Raw genomic sequence first — 16899 nt, forward strand, 5'->3', positions numbered from 1 at the left:
TGTTGAAGAACTTAACTAGTAAGTGTCTTCTTCCTGAAAAAGATGGGATGGGAGAAGAGGGAGAAAATAAAACCCTCCTCCTTTCTATGACATAACAGTGAAAGTGACCCACTTCCTCTGCCAGAAACTGAGCCACCATTACCAGGAGGAAAAAGGAAACTCCTTGGCATGGGAGGAGGGACAAGTGACTTGCAGTGCTTTTGCTGGCTTTTTTTTTTTTTTTTTACCCAAACACATGACCATTCTGAGAATTCACTTGGCTCTTCAGTAGAATTAAGATAGGCTGATTCTTAAAATACTGCCTGAATACCAAAGTATTACAAAGGTAACAATGCTGCCTGCAATCGAGACTGTCAATTCATACAAACTTTATAAATATAACATCAAAGCTCTATGTTTTGGGGAAAGAACATAAAGAGGTGCCTCCATCAGAGCCAGCACCATGGCAGATCTCATCTAGAATGCAGTGTAGGGTGGCTGAGAGGGGGTGATGGCCTTACAGAGGTCACAACCCCAGTAAGAGACACTGCTCACCCCCACTTCTCCCCAAAAGCAGCAGAATGGTGGCTACTTCTGGCAAGTGTTCACAGCATGCCAACCTCACTGCTCACCAAAGGCTATGAAAACCTCACTGGTTGGTTTAGCATTTTATGCATGTGTCATGTATACCATGAAACTGTATACAAGAACATATGCAAGGGGGATGAGCCCATGGCTGAATTTTACTTTGCTTGTACATGTTTTGACCACAGAGTCCAGATATATTGCTGCACAAACCCCTTCATTCAGGAAAGATCTACCACTATAATCCTCCAACCAAAATCTGTATTTATTATAAATTCAGTATTCAAAATACATGAAATTTCATCTACACAATTTATTTTTACTGGATGGGGGTGGTAGAGAGCAGACTACAAGAGCACATCCAAGATTAGCAACTCTTAACTGTGAAAGCTATTCTTTAAAAAAAAAGTGACCTTTGAAAACCTGGGGATAACAGAAAGGAATTTGAGTTCCAGAAGGCCAATTAGTTTGTATTCAAAGCTGAAATGACTTGCATAAGCACATCAGGAGAAACCTAGCATTACTATAGTAAACACAAAAGGTACCAAAGCCAAGGATTAAGAGGAATTCTGTCACTTTTTAGGGGAATTAACAGCAGAACAACAATGATAATACTCCCTTTTTTACAAGGAGTCACATGAAAAAGACAAGGGATAATGGGTTTGAGTTACTTCTGGAGAGTTTCTGATTAGAAAGCAAAGGAAATTTTTCACAATTAAGACAATCTGCCATTGGAATAATCCCCCCAGAGGAAATGATGGGTTCCCCAACATTGCAGATTTTAAAAATTCATCTGGACATGGCACTAGGCCATCCTACACCATGGTTTTGCCAAGAAAAGTTGATGAGAGATCCTTGAGGTCCCTTTTAACATGGTATTCTATGATTGCATTAACTCTTGCAGAAATAAATCTAATGCTATTTAGGAGTCTGTAATGTACTTGAGAAGTCAACACTTGTCTTGAAATGATATTATCAACGTATGTGTTTTGAATGTGTGTTTTTTGAAGTTTTTCACTTTCATGCTTCCCTAATATAACTTTTGCTAAAATAAGGTTAATGAGACTTTCTTTGACATAAATGGATGTGTCTTCACACAGAAATCAGACCCATAACTATGGGAATATTTCCACTGAGCACTGAAATGTTGGGGGAAAATCAAAAAGAAATAATTTTTTTTCAAGCAGACAAAGAAAGGGATGTACTTCTCCCTTTGGCACTTATTAACATTTTACTATTTTCCTGTAACATGGATATTTAATCTGATGACAATATTTACAATCAATGACTTTCTGAGCCAATATAAAATGAGTTAATCAAACCCATGCAAAAAATATAATGGGCTGCCTCATTTTACAAAACCACAATCGAAAATCAATCATCCAAAAGGTTCCCCACTGCTTATTAATTCAAAAGAGTCATTAGGATGTTTAGAGTATTAAACATCATTCCTGCTATGACAGACCTTTGCAAAGTTGATTTTCTGACTTACCACGTTTAAGACTGCTACATTTTAATGCACTAGAAAGCGCAACTCACTAACAGTCCATGCTGGGCTCACTCCCAAGAAACAACAATTTCCAACTAAGAGAGGATAAACACCATGCAATCCAAATACAGCTGCACAGAACACTAGCAAGGCCATGCAGAGCTGACATACAGTCAGAAAGTTATTGAAGAATACACACGTGGAGTCATACAAAGAAGTCATCCAGGTTGGTGTAGTAAAGCTAGGTATTTGTGGAAGATTAACAGGCAAACTTGGAACTTTTGGAAGAGCTACATTAGGAAGACTGTTGGTGATGCTCCTGTGAAGAAATAACAATGTAGGAATACAATAAAAAATAGAATATTTAGAGGACAACAGGGGAGAACCCCTTATTAGACAGAAAGCTATAAGCAGGTGCTTTGTTCAGATTTTGTAAAAAGCACTTACTTGACAGGTTGCCATGACTCTTGTTCAAGACCTCTGTGAATGGACTGAGCAATTGATGATTCCATGAGATCAATGTAGCGGACGACCATGGGAACAAAAATTTCTTGCAAGTGCTTGTGAAACTTTCCATTGCACAAAAGTGCTTTGAAAAATAAACAAGAGACAAAAATGTCAGACCTTTTGTTACAGGAAGAAGTGTATCTTAAAATGTTTTGGTACACAAAGACATTATAAGAATAAGATCTAGCTTATAAGATCTAGTAGGAAATACAGTTCAGAAAAGATAAATGAAGTGTTCCATAAGGACAGTGTAGTCCATTTCAAATTGTCAGTGTAATGAAAAGTAGGTACATACAGAAATTCTTTACTGAACCAGAACTTTTTGCATCTTAAAATTAATAATATGCTTTGCTCAATCTAAAGATTAGCAATTTTGTTCATTACTTCTACACCAAGACAGGACAAAAATACCTGAACAACAAAAAAAAAGTATTTGGATGCCATTCATAAGCAGTAGAATATTACCTACGTCATAGATGGGACTTACTACATTCTGAAAACCTGCATACACATGCAAACTGAACATGCTCAAAATCTGAAAATTTGTTTGCCATCACCCCTGCTTGTCCCTGTATTTGCTGAAGTGCTCTCTCAGCAAATGCTAACTCTTAGCACACTAATGTCCTGTCCCACCAAGACAATATATGTTTAATGTTTTGAATGTGTCTGTGTTCACCCTTTAATCTAGCACTGTTATAAGAACCCATGAGAGTATTCCCATGTGCATATGGAAATCATAGAAGCTCAGACACAGAGAAGAATTTTCATGACCTTGCCAACCTTTGTTTTCTTTTGTCTGTGCTCTGTTGTTTTAAATTATTTTGTGGGTTTCTCCTCCCATTATTCTAGCATACAGGCTTCCTGTATAATTGGATGGGCACCAAAACCACATTTTGAGGAGGCTTCCTCCTCTTCCAAGGAAGAAAATCCTGGATCACAGAGCTCACCATGGACACAATCTTTTAAAATTACAATCCCTTTCTGTTCTACTATCAATGCCACTCCATGTCTAACATGCTAAAATAATTTCTATAACTTCCAGAAACTACTTTGCCTTCCATTCCTGAATGATGTCCAGCCCAAACTGAACTTGGGAGAGATGGAGACTGTAGGGAAAATGTGCTGTCAAATTTCTGTTCCCTGTCGCTATTTGTACAGCAAGGAGTGCCCTTGTTGCTGAATGTCTGGACACCATTTTACTTTTTTCCTTGAATAAAATGATCTGAAAGCAAAAAATTATTTTCTTGAAAACATCCTTGTAGAGCAATAGGAAATACTGTATCAATCAGCTTTACCTGAGGAATCAATATTATGTGATCAGCTCTCTGGTTTTGTGTAATTGCCTATCTTGCTAAGAATTTTGAAACTTTCAGCTAATTTCTAATCACTTTAGACACAGGGGTGGAGATATCAGATACATGAAGTTTTATAAAAACAGGCAGCTAGGTAGCAGGCAGAGATTATTAGGGTTTCCACTGAGAAAAAGGCAGAGGTGTAGGATCATTTCTTTATTAAACACTTGAGAATCCACCCTTGAGGGTACCTGTGAGTCCATTACAAACATGATCCATTATTTACACTGCTCCTCAAAATAATTGTTAACTAGTTAGTTCTGGCTTATTATTTCTATATCAGAAATTCAAAACAGTGTTATTTTCCTCTATTTATAATTGTCTTATATATATCCTAAAACTACAGCAGCTTTCACAAGCAGCAAAAATGACTGAGGAGGATTTGGATATTATAAAAGTTGCACAGTAAACAGCTGATGAGCACTGCCTTTGAGAAACAAAAGGTTGCTGGTATCCATTTGCATATTAGACTGAGTTTTCAAGGCAACTTTGAGCTGAAAAATAACAGCAAGAATACAACTGTGCCAATTAAATCAATCTTGCTGCTTTATAGTGCACCAGTGAAGAACTGTAATTAATCAGGCAATCACAGTTACTTGAAGGTATAAGCCTGTAGTTCAGTGTTTTCTGAGCTTACTGCAGAAATGCTCTGCTACAAGCACTGCTCTGGGAATTACAGTAATGAAGCCTCATGGGCAGGAAGGTGACTTGTTATTTTGAAGCCAGCATGAAATTTTAAGAAGTCACAGTCAATAAAGGTGTTCAAAAGCTGAATAATTTTCCTAACATCATGACACCAGTCTTTACAGGGAAGTGAAATTTTCCAAAATTATGCCAAGACTTATTGTCACTTCACCTCCACGGAATTCTCTCTGTATGTGGGTACACACCCACAAGAGAACTGCCGTGGATCAACAGCTCCATGAGCATTCTGTTCTCCCAGGGTTAAGGACTTGGCAGCTCTGATTTACCCATCTGGAGATCTCCATCAAGGATTAATGCAGGGCAGGGAAAGAACTCAGAGCACAGAGATAAGTGATATAGCTGAGTATCATCATCAGACTCATGGCACTCTACCCTATGATTAAAACTGATCTTGCCAAAAAGTACCAAAGGTGCATCAAAGCAGATGGGAAACAAGAGATCCTTGAGGAAATGCCACGCTTCAGATCCCGCAACTACCACTTGTCTTCAAAGCTATGTAGCTTAATTCTCCATTGTCTTTTAAATATAGACACCTCACACCCTCTTCATATGAGCCATCATATGAGCCATGCATATTCACACAAGCAACGATAAAATGAAAGCCTATGCCAGAGCAAGGTAATGTATAGGCAATATTAAAGGAAAACACATTATGGGAATAGAAACAGAAACCTGAACTAGATATTCTTGAAATATTGAAGTTGAAGAAGAAAACTATTACATTTTTTCCATATTAGGAAACATATTAGCTGAAATATATTAAAATATTACAAGAAAATATCAGAGATGAATCTAAAGTCTAGTTATTCAGTACTGGAATGAGGTTTCCCTCTAACAGTAGGAAATGAATCTGCTGTGCCCATGTACCACAGAAGCGGAGAGGTTTCTATTGCTTTTTCTAATACAGGCACATCTCAGGGGCTTTCCTGGAGTCAGCATGCTATGCTGTCCTCAAGAGCTTCTGCAGAATACAAAGCAGGCAAGCATGACACAGATTAACATGAGTCTCCTTTCCCTTGACAAAATTATTGCTCTGTCAGAGAGTCTGTAATTATTCTGCTCTTAATTGGATCCTACTGAAAAGATAACTGGAATTTTCTGGAATATTTTAAAATCAAAAATAAGAAAGAGTATATTTCAAGAAGGAAATATCCTTGAGGGTCCAGATTATATTTCTAGCAATTGAAACTCAACCAATGACATGTGAAAAGAAAGTTTATATTCCTGTTCATTTGCTGTTTATATTCTGCCTCCACAGAGAATTTCTTAATCAGCTAGTTAAATTGCAGTAAAAATTGCAAGTGTTCCAATTTAAATGGAAATTATCTTGTATTTTTAGATACAAGACATATTTTAAAAGTGAAATTTAGAGGTTTGCTTTGTGAAAGCAAGGTTAAAATTTATTTGAACTTTACAAGATAGAGTGACATAAACAGGTTATAGCACAATTTACCTTCATGTAAAAGTCCAATTAGGAAAAATGATTATTGAATATTCTGTAAAGGAATAATGCAGCTTAACTCTCAGTATCATTAACCAAGACAGGTAGCTGTATATCTATTTATGATTTCAAAGCAGTTCCTAATAGGACTGAGCCCTGATGTGAGAAAAGATACCCTCTACAATGAATGAGAAGTGTAAGGTTTAAGGTATTGGGGTGGGCATACAGTTTGCTCTGATTACCTTAAATCCAAGTTGTTTTCTAACTCTACCCTCTCGTTTAAGAGAGGGCACAATGTTATACATAAATTCTAGTCCAGAAGTGGTACACAGTCTGTAACAAAGCAGGAAGGTGATGATTCTGTCTTTGGTGGTGCTTGCCACTCTGCTACTAACAACAATAGTGGAAAAAAGTGTATCAGAGAATTCCTGTTGAGGTCAATAACCATAATTATGGCAATGGCTTTCAAAAGGCTAACACTCAACATGCTGCTTTTTCTGAATCAGCTTCATCAGACTCTGCCCTTTAGAGCAGGTGCACAGACATTCCACTGAGTAATACTTGAAGGAGAATGAAGATTATGAGTCACCTTTATAACACCCCTGGTTTTGACTGGTTCATGCCAAGGTAGCAATGCAACAATGCTGAGCAATAGCACAGGACAAAGTGTCAGGAAGTGACACTTGCAGAGAAAACTTGTTAAGAAAATGATCAGAATACTGAATATAGAGTTGGAAAACTTCTATAACCAAAATATATAGACACTTCATCCAACTAGGCATATGCCACTAAAAATATCTCTCACACCATGTTAAATGAAGAGGAATTAATAGGTCTGTCTTTTGGGCACTAAAAACCTGATTAATCTGAATAATTAAACAACTACAGAATGTAAATTGTCCTCTAAAGCAGGCCTCTTCAAACACAATTTATAGGCTCTATGGAAGAAAAGTAACATAGTCATTACAGAAAATAAGATACAATCCTGGGACAACTATGTTCTTATTCCCTTTATGAATATCTAATTTTGGAAAAAATAATTTTGCTGTTCTAGAGAGATGTTGAGTACTCTATTGGTGGACAGTCTGCAAAGCTTAGCAGAGTCAGGCATAATTGTGTGTGGACAATAGCAATTCTGGAGATCATTAAAATGTATACTATAAAAGCAGCTATAATATTTTTTTCAAATATTTACAATTTGAAAAAACACAAGGAATTTATCTTCAATCTATTATTCATCTCCACAGCGAATATAATTTTTTAATTCACTTTTTGTAGTTAGCAGAGAGATGTGAGATGTTAGCAGTTAGATGTTCTCATGAGAGCTGTTCTCTCAAGAGAACAGCTGAAATATTTTACAAGATGGGAAGATCATCCTCCTCCTTCCCTCCCTCTGTTCTTTACAGTTTTTCAGTTAGACAAAATGGGAATGCAATGGCTGATGTACTCTTCCTTGTGGAATAAGATCAGAAAAAATGGAGAGTCTTAAGGTGACACAAAATGGACTCTCATGAAAGAAATGAGAAGCTTCAGTCAGGACTTCCCCATCCTCCCCTCTCTTCATAAAAAAATAATACACCATATTGGAAAATGCATTTTTTCTCATTGTTAATTGAATGCTGACTTTGAAGTATTCGCCTTGAATCTTGTACAATGTTTTTACACAGTTTAAAATAGCACCTTCAGTATTATTTGAATATGAATTTTCATTATCTCAGAGTTTTTTTATTATACTTTAGTTATGTAGTTGTAAAAATAGTTTTACATGCAAGTTTTCTTTAATGCTGTAAAATGTAAGATTGTTTCTTTATTGTTAGGAGTTCTCTCATGTCAGGTTTATGTGAAAACTGATTCATGCACCAAAGATTTAGAGCTCATTTAATGCTCTCAAGACAGAATAACATGCAGGTGTCAGTCCTCCAAATTTCAGTGAAGATTAACCTAATATGCAATATGGTGACCTAACTGTTCTTCATTTGAAAGAAGTCTGAAAAGTAATCTCTGATATAGCCAGAGAGTGAGAATAACCCAGTGGGATTTCCACCTCTTCATTTCCTAATGAGTTTTTTGATAATGAGAGGTGACTTTGCCAGTCACTGTGGGCGCTATTATGGCTAATTTACTCCACTTCACTCTCCTTGTTAATTATTAACACTAGCCTTTTTATCCTCATGAGACCACATTCCAGTTTTTCTCTTTTTAGATTTTTTTTCTAAATATATCTTTATGAAGGTGATAGTTTTCAGGAGAAGATTTTCACTTAGGGTAAAGTCAGAATTATTTATTTTATCTTGGAAGACTGTAAATTTTATTATATAAGCATGGGAAGCTCTTGCTAATGCTTTTAATGCAGTTAAAAGGTGAAAAGGCTGTTAATTAAAGAATGAGCACTGAGGTATGTTCCACTTGGGAATCACTTCTTGGTAGAATGGTCACTTGCCACTTGCTAACATGTCCACTGATTAACAGGTGACTAATTTCCATAGTTTCTTTCCAGTAGTTCTGGAAAAAGAAAAAGTGTGTAATTTTCCAGATGGTTTTCACCTGCCAGAAACTGTCATTTAATATATCTATTACCATTAGGGAATTACTGAAATTGGTATACAGGTGTGATATTTCATACAACAGTTGTTTCATGTCCTTCAGTTAAAGTTTTACAATATTTGTAAGAGTTGCTTTAACATGGAAGTTTTAATAAAATGTCTTTCTTAAGCCTATTCTAGTAATTTAGCATTATTGTCCCTTTAATCTTTTAAGGAAAGAAAAATCAGCAGCCTATTAGCAATCTCTTGCATGTGAGGACAACCCTTGTTTGTTCCTAACACTTCTCTCAGGTTGGAACCACAGCTCAAAGGAACACAAATGACACAACAATAAAGTTAAAACTGGTGTCATAAATCCTTCTTGTAAGACTGCTTTAAAATATATACACAGTTTTCAGAAACCAAAGAATTGTTTTAAGTGCATGGTAACATCACAACTAGAAATGTGCTTCCTTAACTGAAAATGTATGATGGTAGGAAAATAGGCTGAATATCCCATCTTAATACAGGCTTCAGATTTTTAATCTGGATTTTAGATGATTTGACATCACTTAAAGTAGTGCACAATCCACCTTTCAGGAGCCCAGCTCTTCTGAGATCTGCAGCAGGACTGAAAAATTCCTGTATCCTCTTCAGCAACCTCAATTGCCATCATGGTGATTTTAATAAGTTTCTGAAATTGCAGTTTGCCCAACAATGGATCCAAATAGAAAATTTGTTGAGTGTATTTTTTTCCATTCATGCTGACACTACTATAGCTTTATAGACATAACTAGCGTGAAAGAAGTTTAGAAGGCTTAGAAAGAAATATAAACTACAACTTTATTTAAGCAATATAGATTAAATGTAAGCTATCAATACCTCTTTTACTACTTGTACATAATTGATTCAAAACTGAGTAATCTGTGAATACCAAGTGGTTAATGCACTGCCAGAATAAGGAGTGAAATGGTGCAAGGATAGAGAGAAACTGCTCAGCTTGCAGGAAATGGAACACCAGGGCATGTATCATAAAAACAGGCACTGTCACTTTTATTTTGAGCATTATCCTGTTTGGAAACACATTTCTAAGGTGTGGGTACATTGAAAAATCTTAAATTAACAGTATGTAAAAAAAAAATAAGATCTTACTGTCATTTCTGAGGGCATTATTCAGCAGCTGGAAAAGTGGGAAGCTGTCCCAGGAGTCTTGTGGCTGTGCCTCAAGTGCTGAATCCATGTCAACAGAATACAGAGACAAAAACTTCTCTGCATGCTCAGCCAACAGTTCTGGCCACCAAGCGAATGCCTGCAAACATGACAAAATAAAATTACTAAACATGAGCCAAAGCCAAGAGATGTGCTCTGTCTGTGGCAGAACACATCTGAGTATGTCATGTCATGTCATGTCATGTCCTGTCTCATTTGGGGAGGAAGAATGGGCCAAGTGAAAAATGTGAAAATGTTTTATGAAACTTTGCATCAAAAAAAGGAAAAAATCAAACCGATTATTGTGGGAAAGGTGATATGATCAGAATAAAAATATAACAGCAGAAAAAAAAGAGAAAATATAAACACTTTTTTTTTCAGAGAGCAAAGAAAAGCATGAAGGCCTTACTCTTGAAAAAATGACTGTATATGTTTCTTTTGATTTCATTAAATTCTAGACCAGATGAATTTATTTTTAAAATAAATCTTTTTGAAAACATTTTACATTCACTTGGTAATAAAAAAGGATGCTTTATAGTAAAATTTTATTCCTTGAAGTCTGAGGGTGTTTTTTAACAGCTAGAGAGTGATTTTACTTCCTATTTTTGCCTTAAAGAGGTCAGCTTCTTCTGAGGAGGACATCCAATTTTCCTTGTGCAAATGCTATAAATCTTTAGAAGTTCACTAATGTCTATACTCATTTTCAGTAACTTAACATGTTGGAACCGTTTTCTCTGTCAAAAAAATTATATTCTTAGGCAATCCTTAAAGAAGAGAAGAAATCTGTGAAAAATATTATCAGCAAGTAAATCCAGTTCTTCATTAAAGACATGTAACTATTGTACCTTTTTACCAGCACATAAACCTAGGCTTTAGAATGCCAGTATTGGAGCTGAGCACTGGATCAGGGGAGTTCTCTGATCCTGGAGTTAAAGAAGAAGGTGGAAGGAGTTTGTGAAACAGGATGAGCATTGAATCCTGCTGAGAGTGTTTTGCTCAGGGTTTATAAGAACATATCACAGCGAGAAATGCCTACACATGCAACACAGGAAGATATTGCTGCTTTCAAACTTATGCCACTCATTTTGAATATATAATTTTGAATATTTTTGAGTTGCCAGCATGGAACATAGGTAGCTTGATCTACACAAGAGCTGAGTCCCCCCAGCTTCAAATAAATTCAGATAAATCTTCACTTGCATTTATGAAATGTAGGCCCTGGGTGGTGCAGACTTATGTAGTCAGGTCTAAATGGCATCAAATAAAAGACAACTTCTGTAAAGTGGTCTACAAATGTGGTTTTGCATCATGGACTTTCTGATGACTACCTATAGTTCCTTCTGACATGGGGCAAATGGAGAGATGATGAATTGACAAAAGTCTGAAAGAAATGCTGAGCATCTCCTGCTATTACTGAAAAGTACTTTGTGTGTTCCAGTGGTAGGACTGAAGGATGACAACTGGCACCACAGTGAGGAGGAGAGATGAGGCTGTAAAAACTTGGGCAAGAGTTTGAAATGGAGTCTCTCAGTTTCAGCAAAGTGGAAGAAATTTCTTATTAATGAACCCGTTTAAGTAGGAGTTAATTAAAGGAACAGGCTGCTTGCTCTAGAAACTAACTTCATGAAAATAAAATATGTATACAGGCACTGGCAGGGGACCCTTCTAAGCAAGCAAAACTCTATTCAGAAAATATTGCCAAAACTTCAAAACAAATCAAAATCAAAACTAGAAAATGAGCCCATTTTCTCTCCATTTTCTTCCTTGTTGTAAATGACACTTTGAACCCAGACAGAAATTCTTCTGACTCTCTCTCAAGAGCTATGCATAATTACTTGGGCAGCAAGAGAGAATAGGAAAAAAAAAAGTTAAAGCTAAATGTAACAGCACAGTTGCTATGAATAATAATAGGCTAAAAGCAATTAGCAATTGGTGACACACATTCTAGGAGAACAGAAACATTGCCTGCATTAAAGGAGGAATGGAGTTCTGAGATTCTAGAAGGCACATAAATGTGGCCATGCAACACCACAAATCATCAAAACATTTTATGCTACATGTTCAATGTACAGTTCCATGCTGTGAGCAATGCAAAACAATGCTTAGTTCATCAGGAATCACATACCTCTCTTCCCTTTGGGAATCCCCGAAATTTGTAAATGTTATGAATTAAAAAAAAAGAAAAAAAATCTAGTGTTAAAAATGTGATATATTATTTTACAGATTACTGATCCTTTTTGTTAACTGTAGCATCAAACACTGAATATTCACATAACATTAAGATGTGAAGTCACCAGACTTAATTATCTTTTTTGAGTAGGGAATGTATAATTTGGCAATCTTTTTCTCAGATATACTTTAATACTGAAATTCTGAATGCCCTATAAATTTCAGTGAAATTGAACATGCATTACATGAATGAAGGAAAGGGAAAATAACCTTAGCATTACCTTCTTTCTTTTCAAGGTACCTTAGATTAGATTGCAAACTTTTGCTGAATAAATTTTTCTGAAGGCACGTGCAATATATTTATCCTTCTGAAAAACACCACATCTCTGACTGCAAATAAGTAGTATAGAATGCAATCTTTCAACAGAGATGCTTAATCATATATGTATGATTTGATCTGGCATTTGTTTCTGTGTTCTTTTCCACAGAAGTCCAATTTTCTTACAGTAGTGCAGGTCCTCAAAAGACAAAGACTACCATATATACATTTTATTAAGTAATCATTACACTGTAACACAGTGGCAACAGTAGTGTAGAACAGGACCTCCAGGGAATTAATTTCAAATCATCAAAACAGCTGTTTCTTCAGTATATGATAAAACATCTATAACAAGTTCACACATGACAGATGTAAGCTAAAAACCAGATTCCATAGTGTGATATAAAACCAGATGTTTTGAATGATCATATTTTATAACTATACATACTAGATAATGTTTATCCATTTGCATATTTAAAAAAATATTTATTGAGTTTTTTGAGAACATTTTAAAAAAATTTCCTGAACCTTAGAAAACTGTATTTATTAATTAAATTTCAATAATATATACCAGTGTTTCCGGGCAAGTTAGGTTTTGTAATTCCTTGACATAAGAGGTGCTAGAATTCTAGCTGTTGTGGTTTCTGTATCACGAAGAAAAGATGTGAAAGTAACAAACATAAAATTGTTTTATTTCATTTCTTCTACCTTACAATGCCATTTTTAAAAGCAAAAGTTTAAGAGCATACTTTTCCAATCAACAGAAGAGCAATGGAAATGAGATTATTATACCTACCATTATTTTCTTATACATAATTAGATCTATACATCATGATGAAAACTAGCATTCAGTTATATTTCTTTCTATTTTGAACATCAGGTGAAAAGTTGGAAGGAAAAACTGTATAAGGCTATGAATGTTTTCCATACCATTTCAGCACCTCCAGCACAAAGATGCTTTCTCTTTTTTATGCTCTTTAATTTTCACTTCTAAACCTACAGTTCATTCAAGTGAATTGAAGTAGGGTTTTATTTCACTTCACTTTACATAAGCTTCAAGTCTCTTATTCCTCTGTAAACGTGAACTGCCTTAAACATATGTCAGAAAGGAAAACTAAAATGTTTCTTGACAGACTTGCTTCGCATCAGAGGAGCAAAAATGCAGGAGCAAACCATTCTGTGCAGCAAATGCAATTACAGCCTCACCTCTGAATGATGCTCTTCATTTTGCTGCAATACTTCGATACAGAGTTCTGCAAGGTGGAGAACCTCTTCCAGTTTTCTTGCAGGGGTTGCTTGATTCATAGTCTCTATATGAATATAAAATGTAAACCAAAATTGTTTTAGTTACAAATATTATTTACAGTAAGAGAAAATTATGTCAGAAACTAATGGGAATGCTGCAAACTGACAAATTTCTAAAGTAAAAGAAATTTCAAGTGTTAAGGATAATGATTTAATACACATAAACAGAGCTGAATGTCCAGATTACAAAAAAGAGAAAATAATTCACAAGAGCATCAGTGGTCACTGTAAACATTATCTGATTTAAGATGTGAGAAATAACAGGTGCATCAGTGTATTAGATGCTCAACTTTTGCAATAAGGAAGTTCTTTTTCTCTTCAAGGCCATATATACAAAGACAGCAGATAGTGGAGACCTTTTTTGTTATTATCAGTATGTCTTCTCACCAGTTGACTCATTACTGTCATCAGCAAAATTCATACCTTTTGCAGCAGTCAAAAATTCCAAATGTTTAATCAAAAGAAGACATTCCATTTTAGTTATATTTAAAAATAAGAAAATGCAAACTAAAATAATTCATACAACTAATTTCTAGTAACTACTTATTCAAATAACTAATTTTCTACCTGCTGTTCATCAGTAAAGGCGAATCTGAATTCTTTTCAATACCATACCATGAAAAATAGCATTATGAAATAAGAATCTTATAACAGAATTAACACAAGTCTACTAAAAATTCCACCTAGAAGAAGTACAAATGCAAAAGTTACAAATTACATGAGGCTCACTTATTCTACCCAGAAGACTTCAAAAAGAAAGGAAACAACAAAGGTAAACCAAATGTAACTAAAATACTTACAGGGAAATTAAACAAAAATTAGCTTGCAATTAAAAAAATCATAGCACTATATTTCAGGAAGAATCAGAGGAGATAAGGGAAGAGTCCAACAGAAATTTTACAAACATTTTAGTCAGTAAAAGTAACTTGTCTGAGTACATAATCTGCATCGGTAGGGATAACTTCAGCATTAGCTATTAGAGCTTGTTTGCTTAAAAATGTTCTTGTTGCTAAGCATAAATGTATGGTCACATTCACCAGGTTTGCAGAGAACTCATAAAGCTGATAATAAGGTAAAGTGGATTTCAGGAATTCTGTTCTCTCATTTTTTGTGCAAGTTTATGGATAGCAAATCATGTGAATACACATCTTCATATGCAGAAAATTCTGTGACATTTCCTTCCCACTTTGCATTCATCATTACACAGACCATTAGCAGATTAATGAAACAATTCACATAATCTCCTTGGTTTTAGTAAGAATATCAATCTGCATGCAATAAATATTTTTAGCACTTGACATTTATAGCAAGTCAAAGCAACATTGCAGACATTTTGAGGCAGGTGACCTTGTCCAGTTCTCCAGCACTCACACATTAATGCATATTACAGCAATGAAATAAAGAGCTTTGATGCAATTTTGAAGAAACACTGGATTAGAATCTCCAGCAAACACCTACTTCAAAGTGACTAATACCCCACGTTGTTTGCATGCAAAAACCAAGCAGGAAAACTAGTTATTGAAGCAACTACAAAGAATTTTTTCAAATCTTATTAGAAGAGACCACATAACCAGATATGTTGAAATACTTTTTTTTTCTAAAATCAGAATTTAGCTCAAGAAAGAGTTAGTGTAGGAACATGGGTCAAGCACAAAGCACACACAAGGCACAAAAATACATTCATAATGCCAAGATCACTGTTTTTAATACTGTACTGTATTGCCTTTACAATTCTTATATTGTACAATGATTATATGAATACAACAACAAACATATTGAATCAAAAGAGATTAGCAAGGATCAGCCAAGTGCCTATTATTCAGGTTTTATATTATAAAGATTACTAATGGATTCAGACTAAACCAGTGGTTTCTACACTTATCCTGGACTGAAATTGCTCTTTCTCCTAGTGGTCAGTGTCCTCCCCTCCCTGAACACATAGCAAGTACAATTCATACAGACAACATACATCACTAGCAGTGTCACTGATGTTGATGAGTCTTAGGAATAAACCACTGATATTAATAGAGAGCATGACTGGAACATCTGATTTCAGCATAAGCAACTCATTTTATTGCTAACTCAGCCTGATCTTCATTACCTCACCACTTACCAAGTAAACAAAATAATTGCATGCATAATTGCATATCCTGCTAATGAAGCTAAATAAGCTGTAAAATATTCAGAATTTCTATCCTATAAGGGCTCCTCTACATTATTAAGAAAGTAATTCTAATAATTATGTTGAATCTCATGTTGCATTTTTGCTCCGGAATAAATTCACTTATTCCACACTTGCAATTAGCTCAAGATGGCCTAAAAATGGCTGTTGAACAGATATCATTATCACTAGGGAGAGCAGGAGAAAAAGAGATTTACCACCTAACTGTGAGATTATCTCGCTCCACCACTGTGATAAGATCACAGTGAAGAGAAATATGGTCTTGGGAAAGTACCAATTACATTGAACAAGGCATTAAGGAAATACAGTTGTTCTGGTCATCTGTGCTGAAGTGATGGATTTTGATCAGGTGTTTTTTTTTTTTTTTTTTTTTTTTTTTTTTTTTTTTTTTTTTTTTTGTTTGTCTGAAAGGCATCATAAACCTAATAAAATGAAGGATGGAAGTGAGGATCAGAAATGTGCACACATTCCAGGCAATGAAGGAATTCAGTGTTCCCGAAGTGGAAACACTAGGGAAGGACAGGACCTACCTTTGATCAGGGATGATGCTGGCAGAAGAATAGAAGTCATGACAAATGATTTAAACTAGACATTTTAAAGTTTTCAGTTATTGTGGGACTAATGCTCAGGAACAGTTATTTTTCAATAGGATTAGCATGTTTAGGAGGAAAAAGAGTATGAAAACTGTAAATACACCTTTGAGTTGAGTATGGCAGGTTTCCAATTGATATTTAATGGCAGGAATGACTAAAAGTGTGGGCTATACTAGACTGAATCAATTCCAGTTCCATGTTTCCATAAAACTCAGCATACTATTTACTAGTTTACACTGAAACTATTTATTACTAGCCAAATATATGCAAATTACCCTTAATATTTCTAGCTTTTCACAATAATTTAAAAATAAATATCTTCTTAGAAGATCTGTTCTTAAGAAAAGGTGGCAGAGAACTGTACTCAGTCTGTATCCTTGGACTGTATCTGTATCAGTCTGTATTCTTGGGAAAATCCCTCTTAATTTTTTTTTGTTTACTTATTCACAGAATAAATCAGTACATGCTATTTCTTTTGCACGATATAGACTTCCCTATATTTCACTTAAGCTTCATGTAAAGCCTCCTTCTCCACATGTAAG

General features: G+C 35.2%; 1 protein-coding gene across 4 annotated transcripts in view; it reads right to left on the reverse strand.

Annotated features, from left to right (window-relative positions):
* Window positions 1-16899, reverse strand: part of CADPS2 (calcium dependent secretion activator 2) — a 284442-nt gene that overhangs the window by 46233 nt on the left and 221310 nt on the right. For 2 of the 4 annotated variants that reach the window (XM_058806123.1, XM_058806122.1), the window contains 4 exons: window positions 13484-13587; window positions 9733-9889; window positions 2501-2642; window positions 2253-2372 (listed from right to left, as the gene is read on the reverse strand). In XM_058806123.1, coding sequence (XP_058662106.1) covers window positions 2253-2372; window positions 2501-2642; window positions 9733-9889; window positions 13484-13587 — 523 coding nt within the window. The remainder of the gene's footprint in view (window positions 1-2252; window positions 2373-2500; window positions 2643-9732; window positions 9890-13483; window positions 13588-16899) is intronic. The other 2 variants (XM_058806125.1, XM_058806124.1) reach the window with 1 other exon arrangement.

The sequence above is a fragment of the Ammospiza caudacuta genome, chromosome 5, assembly GCF_027887145.1.
Source record: "Ammospiza caudacuta isolate bAmmCau1 chromosome 5, bAmmCau1.pri, whole genome shotgun sequence".
Classification (NCBI taxonomy): Eukaryota; Metazoa; Chordata; class Aves; order Passeriformes; family Passerellidae; genus Ammospiza; species Ammospiza caudacuta.